A 23652-nucleotide genomic window follows, 5' to 3' on the forward strand; every position below is an offset into this window, starting at 1 on the left:
ATAAAAACGACCTGATGTTCCCGTTTGATTTCCAAAAATATACAATATTTATATAATTACAGTGAAACCTTGGGCCGGCGGCTCGCTTTGGGAGGAAACTCTTGACTTTAAAGCTGCGACACTAACGATCTGAGTTACATCCACACAGGAACACACCTACAAAAATAGAGCGTCAACATTTTACACATCCACCGCCGCCTGCTCTGTGATCACACACAGACAGCCGCTTGTAAACCCACCGAGGGGGAAACACCACGTCGACCCGCTCTCTGAAGGTCAGAGGTCAAACGAGTCGAGTCCAACACAAAGAGGAGGAGACTGCTGTTTCTGGAAGTTAAAGATTGAGCTTTGTTTACTCCGAACTGCTCGTGTCCCGTTTCTTCCCCCAGTTTCCTGTTTATTAATATTTACTCGTCAGCTTTAAGTCAGCAGGTTTGAGTCGGATCAAATGATCCTGATGTTTCAGGAGAAGCTAATGAAAGAATGGAAAAGAACAAATACCCCGAACGATTAAACTGAAGGTGTTTGATGGGAAAAATCATCTCCAGCCTCAGCCTGAGGCTCCTGCAGAGGAACGTCAGCGGTGGAGCGGCCTTTGGTGGGCGGGTCAAACCTGCAGCAGCCCTTCATCACGTTTGAGCTCGAGGTCGTTTTATTTCATTGAAAATAAAGTGAGGAAGAATAAATTCTGATGATCACTCAGGAAGTATTTGAACCTTTTTTCTCCGACTGCTTCCCTGCTGTCGCTGCAAATCTCGTGTCACTTCCTGTTTGGTTTTAAATCTGAGCACAAGCTAAAAGACTGACAGACGTGAGGTTAAAGGTCACACACTGCTCGCCTCATCTTTTATGGGGTCAGTTTCAAGACGTTTGAGCAGCCGAAGCTTCTCGTCCCGCTCTGCGCTCTCATTGGCTGACGATGAGCTGTCGCAGGTACGACTGCGTGAGGCCTCGCAGCTCCTCCAGCGTGTAGTCCTCGGGCATCGGCAGGCGGCTGATGTGCGGCGCCAGCTGGGCGAGCGGGATGCTGAGGGAGTCGGCCGTATCGCCCTGCTGCAGGCTCAGCACCGCACGCAGGATGTTCGCCACGCGCTTCGCCATTTCTGCAGAAAGGGAGGGGACCAGGGGGCGGGGCTTTGTTAGATCACCTGATGTAGCTGCAGAAGCTGTTCAGACTTTAAACTGCTCGTTTCTGTTAGAGAGGTGTGCGTGTGTCAGCTACTGCGCGCCTGGACAGTTTCAGTCACACACTCCTCCCCTCCGTCTGACATCAGCCAATCAGGACAAAGATGCAGTTGTTCTCTTACCTGATTGGGCGAGGCGGTCTTTAGCGGTGCGGCAGGGCAGGAGCTCGATCCTGCTGCAGAGAGACGTCACATCGGTGTAGAGACGCTCCAGCTCGTAGCCGGCGTTTTCCATCTGACAGCGAGGACGGAAACACGAGATCAAACTCGGCGTGAGGACAACAGTTACAAAAACACGTGAAGACTTTACAGCACTTTACAACATTTCACAGCATTTTACAGCCCTGCTTTCAGATTTATTCTCCAAACACTGTTGGATGAAACCACGGCGTGGCGCGTGAAGCAGAGACTCGATGCTGCTCGTGTTCATCGCTCTAATGCAGACGACCAGAAATGAGCTCGAGCTGCGATCACATCGCCTCGTGTGAACGCCGCAGACGCCAGAGATGTGAGGAAAAGAAAAACCTGAGCTGAAAACGTGTTTCTATAACTACTGCATCACTACTTTTACACTTACAGTAAGTTTGTGCTTCTACTTCAATAAGTATCATAATGAAGTACTTTTACTTTGAAAGAACAGTCACCCTCATCGAGCTGAGCATCAGAAACACTCAGAGGTGTTTGGTACCTGCTGGATGTGCTGCAGAGTCTTTATGACTCTGATGTAGTCGAGGTAAACGCCCCCTGCTGTGTCCCAGTCCTGGATGGTGGCGCAGTGCTCGGGGAGCGCCAGACCCTCCAGGAACTCCAGGAGGTAGTCGTGGTTATCGTTGATGATGCAGTCTGAGAGGGGGAGAGAGACTCTGAACTCAGTTTCAGCAAACTGATCTCACACATGAAACATAGCGTGATGTGTGGACTCGAGCGCCTCAGCTTTTTAGACTTTGATGAATGAAAAAAACGCAGCACTTGTTGGCTCATCGTGTTTTTTAACCAACAGGAACATTAATTCTCTCTAATGTAACCATGTAATGATGCTAATTATTCAGATCAGAGGAGCCTGAAGTTTTTAACTCTTCTGCAGGACGTGGTTCAGACCGCGTGTGCAAACAGGCGGGTCTACCTGAGGCCAGGTGCTGGATCAGCAGGCGGTGGCACTGGTTCCAGTATCGGGCTCGGTACAGGTGCAGGGCCTGCTGGTGTCTGTCGCCATCGCGGTGGGCTCGGGTGGCCTTGGCCTCGTGGATCCACTGCTCCGGGATCAGCAGCTGCTCGGTCAGGAAGCGCTCCCTGCGGACCGAGTCCTCCGTCTCCTGCAGGGGGCAGTGCAGCGCCAGCATCTCCCTCACAGCTCGCTCCCTCTGACTGAAGATGCAGAGAAGAAGATCAGACAGGAAACAACGAGCTGAGATCTAAAGTGAGGACGGTCTTCAGAACAAAGCGGGCCGGAGCGCAACGATCACGTTCAACTCGACTGTTACTGAAGATCACCGAGCCAACACGCCTACAGCTGAGAGCCGTCAGCTGTTTCCATGAGACTCGAGGATTCAAAGCTCCGAGTCGTAAAGCAACCTGAGCCCTGTTTGGCTCAGAGCCAAGCTGCTGTAGAAACGCCATAGCTGCTGGCGGCGCGGTGAACGTACGCGTGCTCGGGGATGTGCAGCAGGATGAAGACGGCCATGTGCCACAGGCCGGCGCTCTCCAGCTGCGCGGCGTAGCTGGCGTGGAGGAGGCCCTGCCGTGGGGCGCTCAGGTGGGTGTAGTGCAGCGCCTGCAGGACGCCCCACAGGTGCCAGCTCAGGCGGTAGTCCAGGCGCTCCCAGGTGACGGCGAGAGGCTCCAGCAGCTGCTGCAGGCCGTAGTGTCTGCAGGGCGACAGGAGAAGCGTTAAAGTAGCGCTCTGCACGTTTTACCCAAGCAGCGGCTGAAGCCTGGTTACCTGTCGCTGTAGAGTTTGAGCAGGTGGAAGCAGAGGTCGTACAGAGGCCGTTTGGACGCCTCCTCCAGATCTGGCTGCTCCGCCTCCAGGTATGGAGGCAGGGGTGCACAGGCGTACTTCCCCGCCTCACACAAGCCCTGCAGGACAGAAACAACGATCACCGATCAGCACGAACACAAGCAGGTCACTAGCTACACCCGTCGCCCTCTGCTGAACACAAGACGAAGCTTTACGAGTGTAAATGTAACCTGAACGCTCGACGGTCAGAAATGAAGTCAAAGAAAATCAGCGGCGGCTCACCTGAAAGGCGGCTTCGTATCTGGCGAGGGCGTCGGCCACAGAGGCAGTCGGGGGCAGCATGAACCAGAGGTGGACGGCCACGCAGCGCTTCCAGTCCAGCTCGGCGCACACGTTCACCAAAGAGTCGGTGGACTGCCACACCTGCAGAGAACACCGTCAGCATCCAACCACAGCTGAAGACTGAGTGGAGGTTGTGCAGATCTCTGCAGGCCCTGATTTCACCCTGACGTCAGCTTTATGATTTACAAGCATTATTAACATTGATGCAACGACTGAAGTCACTGAACAATAACCACGAGAGAAGCTCGTGAAAATATTTCTTGTTTTACACGCTGTTGATTCTTTCCTGGTAGGACGTGATGCGCCAAAACCAGCAGAAGGTGGCACTAATTCAGGTCGTTAGCTGACGACCTCTAACACCACAGAAGAAGATACTGCATGTGTGACATTAGCTTTATAGACTCTGGTCATGGCGTCATACCGGTTTCCCGGCGAGCAGAGCGAAGATGCGGAGTCGCTCCTCGGGCAGGTAGCAGTCGGTCTGCATGCGGTGCCAATCGGCGAGCTGAAGGGCGAGAAGGTCCCTGCAGTACTGCGAGCCCACGGCCTGAGACAGCAGCAGGGACAGACGGTGGTCTCCTGGACGGACAAACAGTTCAGTCGGAGGTTTCATTACAGACGGGAAAACGTGTCGCCGTGTCTACTGAGCGCCACATTCAACACTCATCGCTGCTACTTCCTGTTTGAGCGAGTGAACCTCACCTTCCTTCTGGGCGAGTCGGCACGCCTCGCTGATGCGGTTTCCCGTCAGGTAGCTGAAAACCGCGTCGACATGGTGACCTTTCCCAGCCAAAGCCACCTCCTCCTCCACCCTGTGGGAGGCACCGCGGGACAGCCAGGCCGAGAAGCTCCGCCTCCTCTCCAGCTGCTGCTCGTACTCGCTGAGCACCTCGGCCTCCTGATCCGAGGGGCCCAGCCGGCCCCACAGCGCCGCACACAGAGTCCAGACCTCGGCCCAGTACCCCAGCAGCGCTGCAGCAGAGAGAGCGTTTAAACCGGCGCCAACACCAACGCGTCATCTTTCGGCTGTGATGTCATCACTTACGCTCAGTGTCGCCTCGTCTGTCTTTCAGCTCGGCGATCCACTCGGCATACTCGTGCAGCGCCGCCACGCCGGGCTGTGGTCGCACCGCAGGGCAAGCGGAGCTGTCGGGGACCTCCACGATGCTGTGCTTCAGGCAGATCTCCAGGGGGCGCTGCAGCACCGCCTGGCTCGCTTCATCTTCCTCTTCTTCAATGGTTTTCCCTCTGGGAGGCTCCAGACCCACCACCTGCTCCACCACTACCTTGTAGGGGCTTTCTGTGAGTCTGCAGAACCAAATCAAGCAGTTTAATGGAGCTGATCTGTGGAGGGCGTGCCGCTCCTCCTCGCCGGCGAGGAGGAGGGGCGCGCCGTTGAAGTAAAACCATTTAAGATCGACGGCACATTACATCAAGGTGAACCGTACAGGCAGATGAAAATGTGCCTGTACGGTTCACCTCACATAATGGAGCCATGTTGTCATGGTAACTATAGACGCAGCCTGGCTGATGTGTTGGCGTGCGGCGTGTTCGTGGCTCTTACGGTTTGCTCCTGGCAGGTTTCGGCAGGAAGCTGAAGTCAGTCTTTGCCGTCAGTTCTTGGTGCTCGAACTGCTTGGACGTTGGCGAGCTCAGCCGGCTGCCGCAGTGTGCGAGCGTCCAGCCGGGACCCCACCCGACCCGGAAGGAGCGCACGGCGAACAGCCCGGTGTCCATGAGTAAACCTCCCTGAAAAACAGCGGCCCGACTTTGAGCTTAGGGGGAGAACTTGTCTCCTCTCGGAGAACCTGCCGTTCACATGAAGATGATGCTTTACAGACTCTGACCTCTGACCTCTAAACTGGATTTCTAAGCGTTAACAGGACTCAGTGACACGTGACCGTCACTTTGAGCACTCGAGGTGTTTTCAGAGGAAACGCCGACCTCCTGAGCACCAACCTTCCCGTGAGTGATCGACTCTTTGAGGGGGACGGGGCCGCCGAGCCGCCGAACGCCAACTGTCCTAAATGAAGGCTCCGGAGTCCGGGAGGGCAGCGTGAAGGGGGACGGGCCAGGCCCCGCCCACTGCAGAGAGCGGGGGGCTTCAACGCTGGCTGGAGACGGCCGTGATGGAGGAAGGAGAGGGCGGGGAGAGTCTGACAGCTGAGAGAGGCCCGAGGTGAATCGAGCCTGAAGGAGACCGCCGACTGCAGAGAGACAGAAGTTTGATTACGTCGCCGCCATTTTTACTGAAGCCTGTTAACAGACTGATGAGAAACATCGTGTGAGGGAGCGAGCGTTTCATACCAGAGGGTCGGCCCTGAGCGGCCGGCAGGACGAGGTGAGGAGACGAGACGTCCGTGGAAACCTTCATCGCCGCGTGATCGTGGAACATGTCGCTGTCATCGTCGTCCTCAGCAAACAGAGACGCCTTCATGATCTGAAGACGAGACAATTTTACTGAACAGACAAACGGCAGAGTGAAGTAAAAGGCTCTGGTTGCCTCGGTAACCCCCTGATGCATCCTCACGTCTCTGAAACATGTTTAAACATGTTTGCTAAAGGAGGTCAGAGCGGATCGCCACGTGACTCCAAAACCATTTCCTGCCAGTCACACATTCATGGACTGCATTCATATAACATTATGTATGATAATGTTATAATACATTATTCACCATTTGGTCTTTAAAATAAAAAAAAAAACAACAGGCCCTGTGATGCACTTCCTGTGGGCGGAGCTCATAGCTGTACCTGGAGCGTGTGTGGGTTGATCCCCAGTGTAGAGGCTATGTGGCCGGATGCAGATACGCCGTCGAGCTCTGAGGAGGCCAGACCGCCGAGCTTGGAGATCGTCGTGTCCGTCTCGCACGCCAGCAGGTCGCAGTCTTCCTCTCCTCCCAGCATGCTCTCTGTCGGGAAGCTCTGGGTGATGTCAGCCATGTCGCTGTCGAGCTCGATGGCGCCGCCCTGGTGCTCCATGATGGCGATGGCCTAAAGGCAAACAGACATGGCAGTGATTTTGCTGTTTCTCAGAGTTTTCATATTCAGAGTTTACAGAGCGTGCTCTTTATAGACGATGTGGGCGGAGTTCAGAGATCGTGCCACCTGATGGCCCCGCCTCTATGTGTTACCTGTGGTTTTGTTACTTTAACACACCTTCATGTCGGATCCTGGACAAAACGTTTGAACGTCTCTTCTTGTGCCGTGTTCGGTCGTGTTCCAACCTCAGACGTTCAGATGAGTAAAAATAAAACCATCTCTGAATCGAGCCGAGCGCTCACCGACAAACAGCCCAAAAAACATTTTTGTCAAACCAGGCGGGAATAAAACAGGCGGGTTCTCCTCTTTATCAGCCAATCAGAGCTGAGCTTCTCTCTGGAGTAACGACCATCTTCACACAAAGTTTACAGACCAAAGTTCAAATGTCTTCATTAACTTTATTTGTTTTCATTCATTTCAACGAGGAAATGTTACATTTTGTCACAATTTAAATCAGGTTTCTATAAAAATCTCCCTCATGATATAAACTGAGTTTGTTTACAAAGATCAAACAGTCTGTCAGCGTCTAAACATCACAAGAACACAAAACAGCAAAACGTTTGCGTAGATGAGTGAGAGGCGATTGGACGCCCGGGCGCTGCCACAAAGAAAACTGACAACTTTAAATCCTCCGAAGAACTCTGACCCTGAAACGCCCCTTTTTTTTCTTCTACTTCACGGCTTCTGGTTGTAAGGCTGACCCGACCTTTCACCTCGCGACCCTCTCACAGGTGATAAGCCTGTCGTCTGTTTCTGACTCTCGGAGAATCGAGCGCCTGCGATCTTTAGTTCTGGAAACCGCTCGGACTAGCGCAGCGCTCGCCGAACATGAAGAGATGTGTCTGTTCTTGTTTCTCAGTTTATTGGTAAAAGAAAAAAGTGAGTTTTTTGCTTTGAATATAAATATTTTGGATTCTGTCTCGACATTCTTCGCCCTTCTGTCATCGTTAACGCTGAACTTCCTTCGTTAATCCTGTAAAACTCCTGAATGCGTCTCGTTATTCTCAGACTTCATTACAGCAGCTCAAAGTCGGCTCCTTATTGAGCGCTCTGTTCCTGACCTTTGACCTTTATGTCACACAACTCCTTCACTCATAAACGTCTGACAGTAAAAGGATTTAAAGCGTCACAAGCTCGCAGCGGCGCCGTGGAGCCAGTTCTGCCTTTGTCCAACATTTCCCAAATGATTAATATGCGAGATCAGGGTCATGTGTAATCTGCATCCACGAATCAGTGGTGACTTTATAGAGCCACTGGTGGAACTGGTTCCACATCAGGCAGAGCGCTGACGCTGCACAGCTGCTCCGAGTGAAAATGATCAAAATCAAAAAGTTTCAAACTTTAAAAAGAAAAAACAAAAGACAGAAAACGTCTGGTTAAAATCGACCTGCAAGCACACCATTGGGTGAAGCGCTCCTTTAATCAGTGGCATCAGTGAGGAGGAGGAGGGTGAGTGTGGGAGGGCGCGGGCTGCTCTACCTGAGCCTGTGGCGCCACCTGCTGCTGAGAGGGGGGAAGCTGTTGCTGCTGCAGCCGGGAGGGAGGGAGCGTCTTCAGCTTCTTGGCTTCGGCTTTCGGCGGGACGTCCTCGTCTTCGTCCGAGTCCTGCAGGCCGTACTTGGAGAAGTGCGCCACCTGAGGAATAAAGAGGGGGAGGAGTCAAATACACCTGAGAACCACACAAACAGAAGTGACTCCATCATTTTTATCTAAGTGTTGTGGATCTGAACCTGCTGAAAACATTCAAACATCAACGAACGAGGACGGTGCTGACGTTCATCAGATCAACAGGTGTCGCTCCACAGCAGCGGGCAGCGAGCGTGCTTTAATCTGAAACTGACCTCGAACACCCAGGACCCGGTCTCAGGGCGGTACTCCAGGAAGCGAGCTCCCTGCTTGCGCGACGCCTTCTCCAGCCGGCCCTCGTAGTTCATGTCGCTCAGACGCTCGGGGCTCCTGATCTGGGTGCACGCCGTCTTGTCGTTCGGCCAAACGCCGTCCAGAGTCACTTCCGCGCGCCTGCGAAAACACAGATCCACATCAGGACAGGAAGCAGAGGCAGAACGCCACAGGTTGATTAACCCTGTGGGGTCGAGGGTATGAGCGCACGTTTTCGACTACTGTTGAACTGTTCGCTTCCTTTGGTATCATTTTTCATTTTAACATTAACATAAAATCCAAGTAGGAAAAAGTAATATTTACTCTAACAACCACAAACATGTTTAACAAACCATTTTCATGGTTTCGACTTGAAATGCAAACAAGTTCCATAAATCCATTCATCTAAAAATGCAGTTCAAGTGTTTTAACCATTTAAACCTATTTATAGAACAACTCCGTGTTCTGCCACACACGTGATTTGTGCCACTCCATGAAAGCGTCACAGGACAGAAGAGCACATCACTTCCTGTTTCCCACCTGGAGGCAGTGTTTACATCATAATCTGCCTTCGGTGGCTTTTTGGCAGAACGGTGACATTCAGCAGTCGCCTCAGAGTGCGGTGCTGCCGACTGCTTTGTTGTGCACGTCGAAACAATAAGTACACAACAAAACACTAACTACACATTCACACGCTGAACAACACATCTCAAAACTCTGTCCCCTAAACTTCCTCCTCTTCCTAAACAACCAGATGTCACATGTTGCCATATCATTTTGTGATTGGTCGATACGCTAAATTCTTCCACCAATAGGGAAGGGTGGATTTTTCTTCTCGCTGGCCAGCAGCGAGCGCCGTCCTTAGTTTTAGAAAAATGAGGTGAACGAATCCTGTAAGTTAGCTTGTTTTTAAACTGAAATCTTTTTTCCTTTGAGATGTTCGTTTTGGTTTGTAAGGTTTCCCGTCATCTCCTGTCGCTCACCTGTTAAGCCCCTCCCCCTCCGGCGGCTTGCTCTTGTCGTCCGGGTACACGATGACCTCTTTGCGTCTGAAGTGGACGATTTCGTCGAGGTTCAGTCCCGACACGTTCACCTCGCCGGGGAAGAAGATGGAGCCGTAACCTGGAAAAGCAGATCGGTGAAGAGCGGTGAGACAGCTGTCCAATCAGAGCCGACTTCAGCTCAAACCTGTTAGCGTGCGACTGAAGTATGACATCACACGTGCGCAGGCGGTACCTTTCCTGCCGATGGTGAAGTTCTCCACGATGCACTCCCCGTTTTCGTCCACCATGTCGGCGAGCTCGTCCATGGAGGGGATGGTGTAATAGCCCACACGATTCAGAACGATGCCTGAAAACAGGAAAGCAAACGCGCGTCTTTTACCGTCCAGCAAAGGAAATGCGGACGGAAGCTGAAATCAGCGAGCACGCTCAGTTACCTGCAGGGTGCGGAGACTGCTGGGACAGCTGCTGCTCCTCCTCTCGCTCCTCCTGCAGAGACTCCTCGCCGAAGGACGCAGACACGTCATCGTTGCTCAGCTGAAAAAACAAAAAGCTCAAAATTAGCCGTGATTCTAGCGTGCTGTGCCGCCTCGGGCCACTAGGTGGCAGCAAAATGTAAAAGTTCAGAAGCAGTGAAGAAAACGAGGAGCTGCAAAACGGGATTAATGTTTCTAATTTGTTCAGCTGATGTTCGGGACTCGAACACTGATTTATTTGTGCCGCTGATTCTGCAGCTCAACTTAAATCGGCGGTTAGTTTCGTGTTCATGGTTAAATCTCACAGCTGCTAGTTCATCGTCCGATATCGTAACTACGTTATTGTGGCGCTCGTTCTCTGCTAGCGACGACACGCTTGGGGAGGCGGTGATGTTTGTTCTGGTTCTGACCTCGAGGCCGTTCCTCGAGCCTTTGTGCATGTTCAGGTCGCTGATGGTGTCCTGCAGGCTGGCGTGGGCGCGGCCCTGTGGGATTGGCTTGGCGATGGGGTTGACGTAGAACTGGGTGACCTCCGGGTCGTCGTCGGCCCGCCTGCCGGGGCCCGCCACCCTCCTCAGCTGCTCCTCTTCCTCCTCCACGTGGCTGCAAATAGGAGAACATGGCGAGGGGAGGAGAGAGAAAGGAAACGTCAAAGTGGCTCACGCCTAAATCAGCGCTGCAGTTTCTACGGTCATGTTACACTTGACTCTCAGAGACGTGACAGCCAATAGGAACGTGGCGAGACCTGTGTCCGTTCTGTGGGTACTCTGACGGCGAGGCAAGGTCGTCGCTCTCCTTGTTCAGAGGACTGCTGTACTGACTGTTGTTCAGGTTCTTCAGCACGAGCTTCTTGATGCTCTTCCTGTGGAGGAAACGGACAGCGTTACCTGTCGGCATGCGCACAGTCATATTTAACTTTGCCGCTGCGTGGCGAGCGGAGGTGTACCTCGGCACGAAGGCTCCGTTGGTGAGCGACGGCTCGTCGTCATCCAGGCCGTCAAAAAGCTGCGACTTGGAGGCTCCGGAAGACGTCAGCGCTTTGGGCCGCACCCTGGTCGCAGGACGCGGAGTCAGCTTGTAGTGAGTGGGCGTGGTCAGAGCCTTCTGAGCCGTCGGATTGGTCGGTTTCAGGCGCTGTCAGAACAAAGAAGAGATGCAGATTTCAATTTACCTCACAGCTTTGTATTACTTTATGTAATAAATTCTACGTTCCCGTCACCTGTGAGGGGCGGAGCCTCCCAATGGTTTGTTTAGACGAGGTACCGACAGCGAGGAAGTGAAACCGCCGTGACGGCAGCAAAAGAAACTAGGGGTGGGCGGTATAAACTAAACAGAGATTTTTACTATACCACAATAACAAGTTGATGGTGTCATCATGGATTATCTCAGTTGTTCTCCTGGCTGAAGTTTGGTCCTTTTACAGCATCCTGCCATGCGATTACATTTGTCCCTGACCACCGAGAACACTCACGTTAACTTTTATCCAGTGGAAAAAAGTTAGCGTATTTATATTATGCTAACATAGCTGTGTCGCTAGCAGTCACGTAGCACATCATTATATACCAGCTAGCCCAACTTCAGTAACCCTACAAACGTCACTGCTGTTTAGTTTTCTGACTTCATTTATGTTGGAAGTGATAGCAGAGCTGTACATTTGAATTTTTCATAAATCTCAGTCAGAACATGCTATATCATGCTTAGGTGGAAACTAGCGAGCTAACTTCCTGCTAACTTCTAACTCTGTTAAATGTAATAAATTCGGTTTTCATGGATGCCTGGATGTTACACCTGGTGGAGCAGAACGCTGATCATTTTGTCAAAGATGAAAGAATTTAGACAGTTTTTAACTCTTAGTGATGCTGCAGTGTTCGTTTGACTTTGGGACCAGAAGTAAACGGAGTTTAGGACCCAGATTCCTCAGCGAGGCTCCTGACTACGGTAGCCCTAATGCTCCGACAATCCATCAAGTGGCGCGGCTTCGTAGCTTAGCAAAGTTGTACTAAAACAGTTTGACTGATTGCTGTGCACCATGTACCACATAAAATCGGTTCAAGGTCAGTAAGCACAACCAGAATTCATACATAAGGCACACTGTCGACTTCTGAGAAAATTAAAGGATTTTAAGTGCGCCTTATAGTAGGGCTGTTCATATAACGATGTATATCGGATGACGATATAAAAACATCTATCGTTTCATTTTACGCTATCGTTTGTTTTGTGGTGTCACAAAATAAACTGTTCACAGCAATATTTTTTCATGGTTCTGATGTCACTGTAGTGGCTATATTCATTTCTTAAAGTTCTCTCTTTCTCTTATATTTAATATAACCACACTACGGACGGACAAGCGCCTGTTTTTATGCGTTGTCGTTAGCAACAACAACTGTAACAGCATCGCATGTCCGCTTGTTTATGTTCCACATAAACCTTTCACAATAAAGCTCAAGATCCTGTTGAGACTTTTCAAAATAAACTGAATCACGTGAAAGAGGATGCAGAGAGTTTACAGAGGAGAAGCAAAAAAGGGCCGTCAGGTGCTAAAAAATAAACCTTAGACTCAAACGTTAGAACAGCACAGCCCTACCTTATAGTGCAAAAAATATGGTATACAATACAGTTTTATTTATATAGCACATGTAAAAACCTGAAGGCTCACCAAAGTGCTTCACAGTAATACAGAGAAACAACACAAGTCATTTTAAGTACAGATCGGACACTAGCACAGACAGAAGGGAGGCACTAATAGACAGGAAGAGTTAATTAAAATAGGCATCAACTAGGGCTGTGCGATATGACCAAAATCTCATTTCCCGATATAAGACTTCTATCGTCCGATAACGATATAATTCACAAAAATGTAACATTTTCTGTAAATTCTGTGAATCTCGGGCAGCTCGACTTGCCCGAAGTGTTTCCAGCTGGGCGTCGTGTAGCTGGAGTCGAGTGTTTTAACGATGCATGAAACTTTACATTTTTAGACAGAAGTTGTAACGGCGCCGTTTTCTTTGTGAGTAATTATTACACGGCGTGCTGGGCGGAAACGCCTGTTCTGCCATCTTCTGTTTCAGTCCGTTATTACTCTTAAATCCTGCTACTTATTCCTGCGTCTTTTGGGATCTTACAAAGCTTCAAACGACGCGTCGACTATTAAATTAATGGTCGACGATTTTGATAGTCAACGATTGGTGGCAGCCCTACTCCCACTAATGTTTTTGTTTGATACATCTTTTTCCTCTGCGTTTTTGCCTCCCGTCCACACTGAGGCGTTTTGAAGATGCTCTCTGAAGCGAATACATTTGAAAACGCTGTGTTTGCATTGCAGTGTGGACAGCAAACCCGGAGCCTTCTCGAAAATAATGACACATTTTAGTCATATGATGCAGTCATGTGGCAAACTAAGACAGCAGAGGGCATTACACAGCAGTTGTTTTGTTTGCTCTCAGTTTTGACGGCCCTGTTAAAGATCAACATCAGTCTGCACGTGTTTCAGAGAGCTTTTCTTCAAATCCTTTAAATTCTCACTCACTTTGCACTTTTGTGTTACTCGCAGCAACAACTCCACCTCATTCTTAGTCCATTTAAAAACTTTCAAAGAGCCAGAAAGTAAATAAGCGGCAGACAGAAATGAGGCAGGTCGAATCTTCTTACGTTTCACGCATGCGCAACACTGGAACGTCAGCGTTTTTGGCCATTTCGATGTGGACGCACAACTCTGTGAAGACGACTGAAAAGTGTGGAGCGTTTTCAAATGAAAACACAGCTTTCAAATTTGTCTGGGTAAGTGTGGACGTAGCCTACTGTGGGGCAGAAGCTCGAGTTTGGCGGCTTCTTTGCCGTGAAGTTAAAACTGGAAGCAAATCCTCATCTTTGGATCTCGATACAATTTAAAAATAACTTCGTACATGAGCAGCTGGAGCTCATCGGCTACGCCACCCTTACCTCCTCCTTCTTCTTGGGGTCTGAGAGCGGGTTTCTGAAGAGCGGCGAGTCTCCGTATGGTGAGTACGCCAGCACGCTGAGCTGCTGCTGGAGCATGGCCTGCTGGGCAGCCGCTGCATTGGGATCTGTGAGGGCTGGAAATGAGAAGACGTTAACGCTTCACGTGTGCCCGTGGGGACGTGAAACAGTCACATCTTTACCAGCAGCATAAAACAAACATGAACGAACTAAATGATGACGTTTTAACAGCATCAATCTGTCCTCATCTCTAAAACATGTGGCCGCTCACCGACGGGCTGCGTCGCTCCGAATCCCAGGGTGCTCGTTCCACTGTTGAACCCAGTTGTTCCGAACGTTCCCATCGTTCCCAGCGCGGTGCCCAGTTTGTTCTGAGTGTTGCCAAACAGTGTCTGCCCGGGGCCGACTGCTGGACACACGGATGTGGACAAACTGACTGTTTAGTTTTTTTCTGGCTGACTGAGCAGAGGTGAGTGTCCTAGTTAAAGCAACAAGGCAGTTACTGGGTACCATTGCTGGGTCTGTTACCTGTTCCGAAGCTGGTTCCCAGTCCGGTCCCCAGCGCTCCAGTGGTGGACTTGTTCCCAAACAGTCCTCCTCCAGCAGGGTTTGCACCGAAACCTGCAGCCAGACAATCAAACAGGACGAGCTGAAGAGCCGGAGGCGCAGAAACTTTGACATCGTCACATATTTTCAGCTGACTTACCGAAGGTGGAAGTGTTGGTTCCGGTTCCCAGTGTGAGGGTGGGCTTGTTCCCAAAAAGGCCGGTGGTGGTGCCGAAGGACGGGGCACTGGTGGTGGTGGTGCCGAACCCGGCTGTCTTGTTACCGAATAAACTCTGCTGCAGAAGCCAAAGTCACAGGATACGTAAAGGACCTGAAACTTATCACTCAAACTTAAACTCAGCCTCAGGACTACAAAAGAGCTGCGAGTGCTCAAAGAAGCATCTGCCTGGAAATACACGCGCTTCCCCGCGTGCTCTGGGATATTTGTTCTCGAGTCATTAAAGGCATCCTCCTGAAAACAGGCGCACCCGTTAACTCTGCTTTAACCTCGTGGTTTGGGATGTTTGGCGCTAACAGTGTGGAGGAAGCTAACAGCGAGGGTGCAGGGTAAGACTCTCACACTGAGCTGCAACCCAGCTTTAAACAGATCAGTAAATGATAAGTTATTTTTTTTACAGTTTTGTCCTCCTGTCACTTCACTATGAAACACCATAATCGCTGATTTATTTTACCGTTAACAGGTCAGAGTTCACAGATTGTTAATCCACACCAGTAACAGTAGCTCTGCTCATGGATGATGCTTAAACGTGTTGGTTTTTAAAAGACTTGCTAACTTCTGCCAGTAAAGACATTAAAATCTATGTTATTGAGCTTCTATCTTTAGTTGTAAATGTGGTTGAAACTCTGCAGCACACGTCCTGCTGCATTTGATCATCCATCCCTTTCCCTGCTTTCATAGAATAAAGAATAAGTCGTTGCTTCTTTATATCAAACTGTCCTCACAAACAGCAGAGCATACAATCGTAAAACGCACACAGGCCGGACACGAACGAAGCGCCGTGTCCTTCAGACTGAAATCAGACTGTGCTTCACTTCAAACTGTATGGACACAGAGTTGTTTGCCATCACAAACAAGAGTTTGATGAGGAAACATCTGATGAGGGGAGGAGCTGCTGCACGCCGGGGGCACACACACACACACACACACACACACACACACACACACACACACACTTCACAACTGGACAATAATGGGTCTGCTCTGATCCCAACCTGAGTGCCGACATTCCCAAATCCAGTGTTGGTTTGGCCGAACAGGCCCGTGGCTGTCCCGAAACCAGTGGCAGTGCTGGTCTGCGCTGAGCCGAACAAGCCGCCCGACTGAGACGCCGCCGTGTTCCCAAACAAACCCTGAAGAAACATCCAAACAACCTCACTGTGACTTCAAACAGCTTCAGAGTCAAGAGAAAACATGCTGCACCGCACCAACGCAGAGGCAGCTGAAAGTCAAACTGAGACGACAGCAGTGTTGGGCAAGTTACTTTGAAAAAGTAATTCATTATAGCTACTAGTTACTTCTTCAAAAAAGTAACTGAGTTACAAGATTCTAAAAGTAATTAATTAGTTGTAAAGTAACTATTGCGTTACTTTAAATTAAATAAAAAAATGTTTAACCCTCTGGGGTCCAGGGTATAATCAGCCATTTTTGACTAGTTTTGATGTTTCCTCCACATTTCACCTTTAAAAACTGTTTACTTTGTTTGGTCTCATCCTTTTCAGCACAACCTCACGTGTCTGAATTTACAGTCATGTTTTCATTTTGACAGACTGTACTAACACAATTGATCTAACATCAGACAAACATAAGATCCAAGTAGAAAAAGTTATTTTTCTACTGTAACAACCAAACATGTTTATTGATCATATTTCATAACTTAAAATGCAAATATAAATTGTCAGTTTTAAAATCATATCCACACATTTTGCAAACAAAGTTATTTGCAGCCATTTAACTTTGACCTTTTTTTTTTTAACCATTTCAAACCATTTACAGAACAATCAGCTGTTCTGCATTCAACAAGATGCCACACAAAATGTCATGTTGCCATATCATGTTTTGATTGGTCGACATGGTGCATTTTCCACCAACGGGCTGTTTTTGTTTTGTTTATTTTGCTCATAGGCGGCGCGTGCTCGCTGCGCTGTCCTTAGAGAAACGTGACGAAACTATTGAGGAAAAACACGTTTATCATGACTGTGGTATATATCACCGTGTTGCTTTGTCATCTTGAAGTGGTCATGTGATTGGCTTACCACGACTACTTTATTCTTCCTCAGTCAAACAGCATGTGATTGTTTTGCCCCCTGAGCTCCAGGTGTTGTGCCAAAAAGTGGTCGTCGGGCAGAAAGTGATCGCAGGAGCGCGCAGCTGCTTAAAGCTGCAGCATCCAGATTACTCACAGCTACTTCCCTACAGCTGATATAAGATGCTGAACCAGCTGAACACAGCTTCAACCGTCTGTTTCTTGAAAAACAGTAACGCGACTGCGCTGCATTTTCTTGTTAGTAACAGTAACGCCGTTGTAACGATAGAAATAGTAAGTAGTTAGATTACTTGTTACTGAAAAAAGTAACACCATTACTTGTAACACCGTTATTCCCATCACTGGACGACAGCGTGTGATTTGGCTGCTAATTATTATTATTATTATTATTGTACTTTATTGAGCCCCGTGGGGAAATTGCTCTCTGCATTTAACCCATTCACTCAGTGAAGCAGTGGGCAGCCATTGGGCGCCCGGGGAGCAGTGTGTAGGGACGGTACCTTGCTCAGGGGTACCTCAGGGTAGCTGTTAAGGGGAATCGAACCCCCGACCTTCCGATCATGGGGCAACCACTCTACCTACTGAGCTATCCCTGCCCTACTGAGCTATCCCTGCCCTAATGAAACTGAATCAAAGTGAAGCCGAGTCTGCTGGTTTCCACCTGCAAGTCTTTACTTTTTGTGGATGCAGGAGTGAAATTGTGTGAAAATGAGCAGCAATCAAACTCAACCTGATGTGTCAGGAACAGTGAAGCAGAGCTAATCTCACCATGCTGCTGGTGTTGGCCTGTCCTATCGTGTTGGTGTTTCCAAAAGAGAAGCCGGTGCTCTGGGCGGTGGTGGTCGCACCAAAGGGCTTGAAGAGGCTGCCGGCCTGCTGCTGGGTCTGCTGACTGAACAGGCCGCCTGTGGTCGCGCCAAAACTGCCGGTAGTTGCTGAACAGACAGAGACACGCACGTCACTTCACTTGCTGTCATCAACACTTCTTATTGTTTGTGGGCTCTACATCACAGCTACTTACGCCCTCCGAAGGTGCTCTTGTTCTGGCCGAAGGAGAAGCTGGTGTTGGGAGCCGAGGATCCGAAGAGGCCGGTGGTGGCGCTGGGCGTGGCCGTGGCCTGGCCGAAAAGACTGCCGGTTCCCGGGGCCATTGGGTTGGTTGGGCCTTTCCTGCCCGCCTGGTAGTCCTCCAGCCTCAACTCCTGCAGGGAGAGGAAGAAACAACATCGTCAAACAACAAAACTGAGTTTTTAGTGGCTGCGTTTAAGAGCCGCCGAGTGAAAACGGACCTCCAGAGACTTGTTCTCGTACTCCTTCATGGCAGTGATGCACTGGTGCTTCGTATTGATGCTCGTTGTCACGCCCGCCTTCACCATTGTGTCACTTCCTGTCGGAGGCTGAAGAAGGGAAAACAAATTTAACACAGAGCATAAAAACAGTGAGACGTTTAGTGTCTGAGGAGCAGAAAGACGATTAAAGGGGAAGAATAGTCACTCACGTTGAACTTCACGGTCGTTCCCGGCTGCTGAGTGGCGGAGAACCCCGAACCTCCAAACAGGGACGTAGCCCCGCCGAACGGGTTGGAGGTGGTGTTGGTGGAGCCGAAGAGGCCGCCGCTGCTGCTGGTGCTCGTCCCGAAGCCTGAAGAGACAGAGTTCACGTCATTACAGGCCGAACAGATGGAGAGTCGGAGCAGCTGCTTCAAATCCACAACAACGTCATTTTTCTCATATTTACATAAAACTGTAAACATGCTTTTTGTTCTTTAAGGTTTCTGATTTTCTCGTTGTCGTCGCTGCAGGGATTTATCGTTTTTAATGAAAACGAGAGTGAGGGTTTGGAGGGTTCTCACTTCCAAACGAGGTGGCTTGCTTGGCACCGAAAGCATTGTTCTGCTGGGAGAAGAGTCCGCCGGTGGTGCCTGTGCCAGTGTTGCCAAACAGGCTGGTGGAGGTGCCGCTCGCTGCGCCGAAACCGAAGCCGGTGCTGGTGGAGGAAGTTGCCGGCTGGCTGAACGTGCTGGACCCAAAGAGCCCACCTGAAGGAGCAACACGGACAGGTCAGCACTTACGAGCTTTCCTTCTTTAGACACGCCCCTCATGACTAAGCCGCCTCTGAAGGATCATTTTACTGGATTTGTACAGAACAGGCCGAGAGCAGAAAGGAAGCTTTGAACCGACAGTTTCTCTGCAGTCCTGCAGCCCATCACGCATCAACAAAGCAAAACTGAAAAACCACATGAATCCATCGGAGACAGCGCCGAGCTGCGTTCAGATGTTGTTGGAAAATCTCATCTCTGCACACTGAAGCACCACAAACATTGTTGCTGAATGAAACACAAACCTGGTTTATTCTGCGTGGATCCAAACAGTCCTCCAGTGTTTGTCGTCGCCCCGAACGCAGACGTGCCGAAGCCTCCCGCCGCCCCAAAGCCCGTGTCTGGAGAAAAGAGACCAGATGAAGACACGATGATTCATGTCCACCTCTATCAGAGGGAACTACGTTTTTCTATCTGTGAGATATTTAGTCTCTGCGTTATTGCGGGCCCTCGTGTTGCAATGATCAGTCTGCTAATAGTGAAAACATCGACTGTCTCCTGACGTTTCACTTTTGTTTTTGTCAATTTGAATCTCTATTACGCTTCAGGAATTCAAACTGAAGCGTAATAAAACTGTCTGTGTGTGTGTGTGTGTGTGTGTGTGTGTGTGTGTGTGTAAATCCTAATGATGTGCTGCTCTCATCATTTCTTCCACATTAGTTTGGATATTTGGCATTTCTGACTCGCCCGAGGCATCGAGCTCACGCTCCTGTACAAAAAGAAATTCACTTACTTTGCTGACCGAAGGTGGACGAGGTGCCAAATCCTCCCGCCCCGCCACCGAAGGGAGTCCCAAATGATTTGTTGAACATCTTGCCCTGCTAGCAGGACAGCATAAGTCTCTGTGGACACAAACACCACCGTACAGTTTAGATCAAACGTTTATCTTCAGTCCCGTCGACTAACCGATCGAGGCAGCAGCAGATGTGCAGCTTCTGTTTTCTGCTGCCGTGTTTGTGGATGGTGTCTGATGGAGAGCAACAGCTTCACTTAAACCCACACTGGATCTTTCAGGTAGAGCTGGGCGATATGAGATTTTTTCATATCACGATATGTTTTTTTCATTTCAGGCGATAACGATATCTATCACGATATAAGCCAAATAACTATATTTGTAAGATTTAAATGTGCCGTTGCTCACAAGTAAAATGTGAAATAATCAGCAGCTTGTTTTTAAATATTTATTTCCCATAATAAGTTCAACAGGGTAGATGTACTTAAGGAACACGAGACTTTTTCAGATAAATAAAGGCAAATATTGCAAACTACACAAAAGGCAGCCGCTAAAGCGTTTAAGTTTCAAAATAGAACAAACGAAACAGACTAAACTGTCAATTCTATTTAGAAACAAAATATTAATTCTAAAAATAAATCTTAGTTTGTTTTACAGAAGAACAGACAAAACTGACTAACTTTTGTCAATATCAAATAAACTGAGAACTAAAAGGAAATTCTCAATCTCTCCTTGTTGTATAGCTGAGCTTTTCAAACAGTTTTAACAGTTACTTTAGTCTGACAAAAGCCGAATGACGAATTAGCGCTTCCAGTCAGAGACTGAGGCTACGTCCACACGTACACGGGTATTTTTGAAAACGGAGATTTTCCGTTTCCGTTTTAAAAAATAATCCCGTTCACACGTAAAGGCAGAAATGAAGGAAAACGCTGCTATGAACATGCCAAAGCAGCAGGTGGCGCTAGATTCCTAACCGTGCAGAAATGTTGGCCAATCAGAAGTCTAGAAGCCTCGGTGGGAAAAAGTAAACAAAGCTGGGGCACAGAAGCAGAACCGAGTCGTATGTGTGGAGGGACAGTAACTGTGTGTATATGTAAGCATTTAAACACTGCAGAGAGTACAATTAACAGTATTGTAGAAATTCATTTCACCGAAACAATAACGTGGCGCACAGTGTGACGCATGCACCAGTTTATTGTATTTCCAGACTTGCTTTCGGCACAATTTACAGTGCACGCTACTCTGTTTTTGTCAGACTTGAAATAGCCGAAATACCTTCACACTACGGAACTTCTATGGCTCTTCCGTTCGACAATCTCTCCGGCATTGGAACCATCATCTGTTTTCTCTTCGGTCACGCTCGGTTGATTTTTCTAGTCGGCACACTCATTTCCTCCATTACCCGCTGGCTGCTTCCCAAACAAACACACGTGCAGCTTGGCACTTGTTCTGTACTTAGCAAGTCACGCGACGTGACGCTGCGGCTGTGATTGGTTCAGCTCTGCGCTACTGAATTTGGATCGGCTGACCTTTTTTTTTTTCTTTTTTTTTTTTTTCTTAAGAGGACAAGAGCGGCGAGGTCTATCGCGATAGCTTAATTTCTCTATCGAGTAAAAGTTATATCGCGATACATATCGTTATCGTTCTATCGCCCAGCTCTACTTTCAGGTTTAGCTTGTATGTCTGTTTGGGGGTGTGGTTTACTGCTGCAGGTAACACACTGAGCGTAGATCATGCCTTAAAGACACTTTAGTGTCCCAGCTGAGGAAAAACCTTCTGAACAGCAGGAGGAAAACTTCTCTGACGTCACTCAAATTAAATGTTCGGTATCAGCTTCTGCTCTGAGAAACCGCATTTACAAACACAACTTTGGCTTCAGCCTCACATCCACAGAGGACTTTAGAAGAGCCAATGAGCATGACTCATAGTGTCACGTCTTTGGATGGTGGGAGGAGCCGGAACCAGAGGAAATGCGGAGCTCTGTTTTTAACCCAGACGTGACGACAGAGGAGCGTGTCCAACCGTGACACTACACTCTCACTGGTTCAGACCAGAAGCTCCATCCAGCTGTTAAACTGCACAGGCAGCAGCTGTTACAGGCAGAAGAACAGCAGGACGCAGCATTTGCAGTGTTACTCTCTACAACAACACTTACACTCAGCCGCTGCAAGGCTTGGACCAAAAGCTCTACAGCCCTTCAGCAAGTGTTTGTGGGAAGGAATTTAATTACAACAGTACTCACAATCCTGTGATTTAGGCCTGTGACTACAGTGTTACGATGAGAACACAAGGACAACGACTGCTCTCACTCCTGATTAGAAATCACTGCACTTCCTGTTCTAAAGCATCTTTAGTGCAGGTTAAGTGTTCTGGAGCTCTCGATCTCCTCCGAGTACATTTGACACACGACACATCGGCTCTGATGCGTTTTAGATGAAAAACAAATCTTTGTGTTGGATAATTAACTCTGAGCTCTTTCTACATGTTCGAACATGCAACAGCATTTCTCCTACAGAGACACTGAAAATCACACATTCACTGACTTTTATACCTTTACTCATTCAATATTCGCACCTTGTTTTTACTGTGGTTCATGACCCTCTTACACACAAGAAATGCCAGGTGTTGATTCCAGCTGTGGTTTGTTGTTTTGTTTTATATCATGTTTTTCATTTATTCTCTTTGTCAGGGATGGAAACAGACACATGAGTCAAACCTCTGATCTTCATCTCGCTCCACGAATCCACAGTCAGGAAGCATTTAAGGTGGAATTCTTTAAATGCTTCACGGGTACAAAATGACCCCAGCTGACGGAAACTGCACGCGTTTACCCTTACCCTTGTTTTAATGACTTCTGTGAGCACATTATCACGCTATCGCTTATTTCTCGCCGACCTCGATTCGCCTCCACGTGCGGCTAACCGAGCTGATCCGCCGGTTAGTCACAAACATCCGAAACACAAACGTTAATGTTGGAAAAACTGGGCGGGTTTACAGTAGGTACTATTCCGGCTCCTAACCGGGCGAGTCCGAGCCAGACCAAACCAGCTCCAAACCGCAGGTGAAGTCATGTAGCATTATTTCCGCTCCCGCTAACAACAAGTTAGCTCAGCGAATCTAGCCGACACACACCGAGCTACCAAACAGCCGCGTCGCCCGGTGAAGAGGACGGTGTAAAGGTTTATATTACCCCGTTACAAACTCACCGTTGTCCTGGACGTTTACAGGCGCGCAGTTTAATCGCTGTTACGAGTTACCTGCGTCAAGCTAATGCTAAGCAGCTAGCTAGCTTTGCGGCTAAGTGAACGATAGCAAAACAAAACTAAGACAGACAAAAGAAACGTTTTAAAAGACACTGACCTTTAACACCAATGTGACACCCGCCTCTCTGTTTGCCTTCCGTCCACACTGACCAAGCTACAGAGTCAGAAAGTTCAGCGATGGAAGCGCTTTAGCTCAACATCCACCGCACAGCTTTGTCAACGAGGAGGGAAAACGGCCCCACGCAGCGTCAGCACGCACTTTCATACGTCAAACGTCACGATGACGCTGCAAATAGCGCCTAAAACAAAATCCAAACGTCGCCGTTTGGTACACATGAAAATAATTAAATAGTAATATATCTATATGTATTTAAAAAAACATGAAATCGCAACCTGTCTATATTTATTCAACAATACACAGGAAGTCTGTCCGATCACGAACTCAGCAATGAAGGAGCCACCGATAACGCGTTAAATATGATATTCATATAAATCGGTGGTGCAGCATTGGCTGAAAACGTGCAAGAAAACATTTTGCCACCTCTTTCATGCTGTGCTGAGAAGATTAAAGATCAATACACTTAAAGAAGATCAATACAAATAACTCTGCTTTTGTGTCTGAAGGTCTCAAAGGCAGCCGTCGGCGGTGAAGCAACAGACAGTAACGCGAAGCCTGTTTATGTACGAAAAAAGGAACAGCAACGATATTCTAATGCTATATATACTTTTTATATTTATTTCGGAGGTCTCTGTTTCCCTCACCATCAGTCTGAGGTTCTGAAACTAACAGCAGCATCGCTTTTAGTTGAAAACACTCCAGGTTTAGTGAATATCCTCCTGCAGAAACCTGAAAAAGAACAACATCGGTCTCTGGGGATGAGAGACATGAGGAA

General features: G+C 48.7%; 1 protein-coding gene across 3 annotated transcripts; it reads right to left on the reverse strand.

Annotated features, from left to right (window-relative positions):
* nup98 (nucleoporin 98 and 96 precursor) lies at positions 1-23016 on the reverse strand. Of its 3 annotated transcripts, none has more exons than XM_085421439.1 (35): positions 22857-23016; positions 19497-19605; positions 19009-19104; positions 18518-18703; positions 18164-18306; positions 17955-18062; positions 17687-17867; positions 17434-17600; positions 15614-15751; positions 14541-14673; positions 14363-14455; positions 14106-14243; positions 13817-13950; positions 10824-11011; positions 10623-10739; positions 10288-10480; positions 9839-9938; positions 9637-9750; positions 9384-9522; positions 8364-8541; positions 8002-8157; positions 6235-6474; positions 5791-5923; positions 5443-5690; positions 5048-5232; positions 4529-4791; positions 4186-4455; positions 3905-4062; positions 3424-3564; positions 3124-3260; positions 2828-3049; positions 2308-2549; positions 1873-2027; positions 1308-1419; positions 1-1103 (listed from the first exon to the last, which is right to left on the reverse strand). In XM_085421439.1, the coding sequence occupies exons 2-35, from the start codon at positions 19573-19575 to the stop codon at positions 907-909; spliced, it is 5484 nt and encodes a 1827-aa protein (XP_085277565.1). In that variant the 5' UTR covers positions 19576-19605; positions 22857-23016; the 3' UTR covers positions 1-906. The 3 variants fall into 3 exon arrangements, with proteins under 3 accessions (XP_085277565.1, XP_085277563.1, XP_085277562.1); XM_085421437.1 differs by having other exon boundaries at positions 14106-14240; positions 14541-14676; XM_085421436.1 differs by having other exon boundaries at positions 14541-14676.
* Between the last annotated feature and the right edge of the window lie 636 nt (positions 23017-23652).

This window comes from Rhamphochromis longiceps, linkage group LG10, assembly GCF_057381845.1.
Source record: "Rhamphochromis longiceps isolate RC_006_pf linkage group LG10, R_longiceps_female_GT1.1, whole genome shotgun sequence".
NCBI lineage: Eukaryota > Metazoa > Chordata > Actinopteri > Cichliformes > Cichlidae > Rhamphochromis > Rhamphochromis longiceps.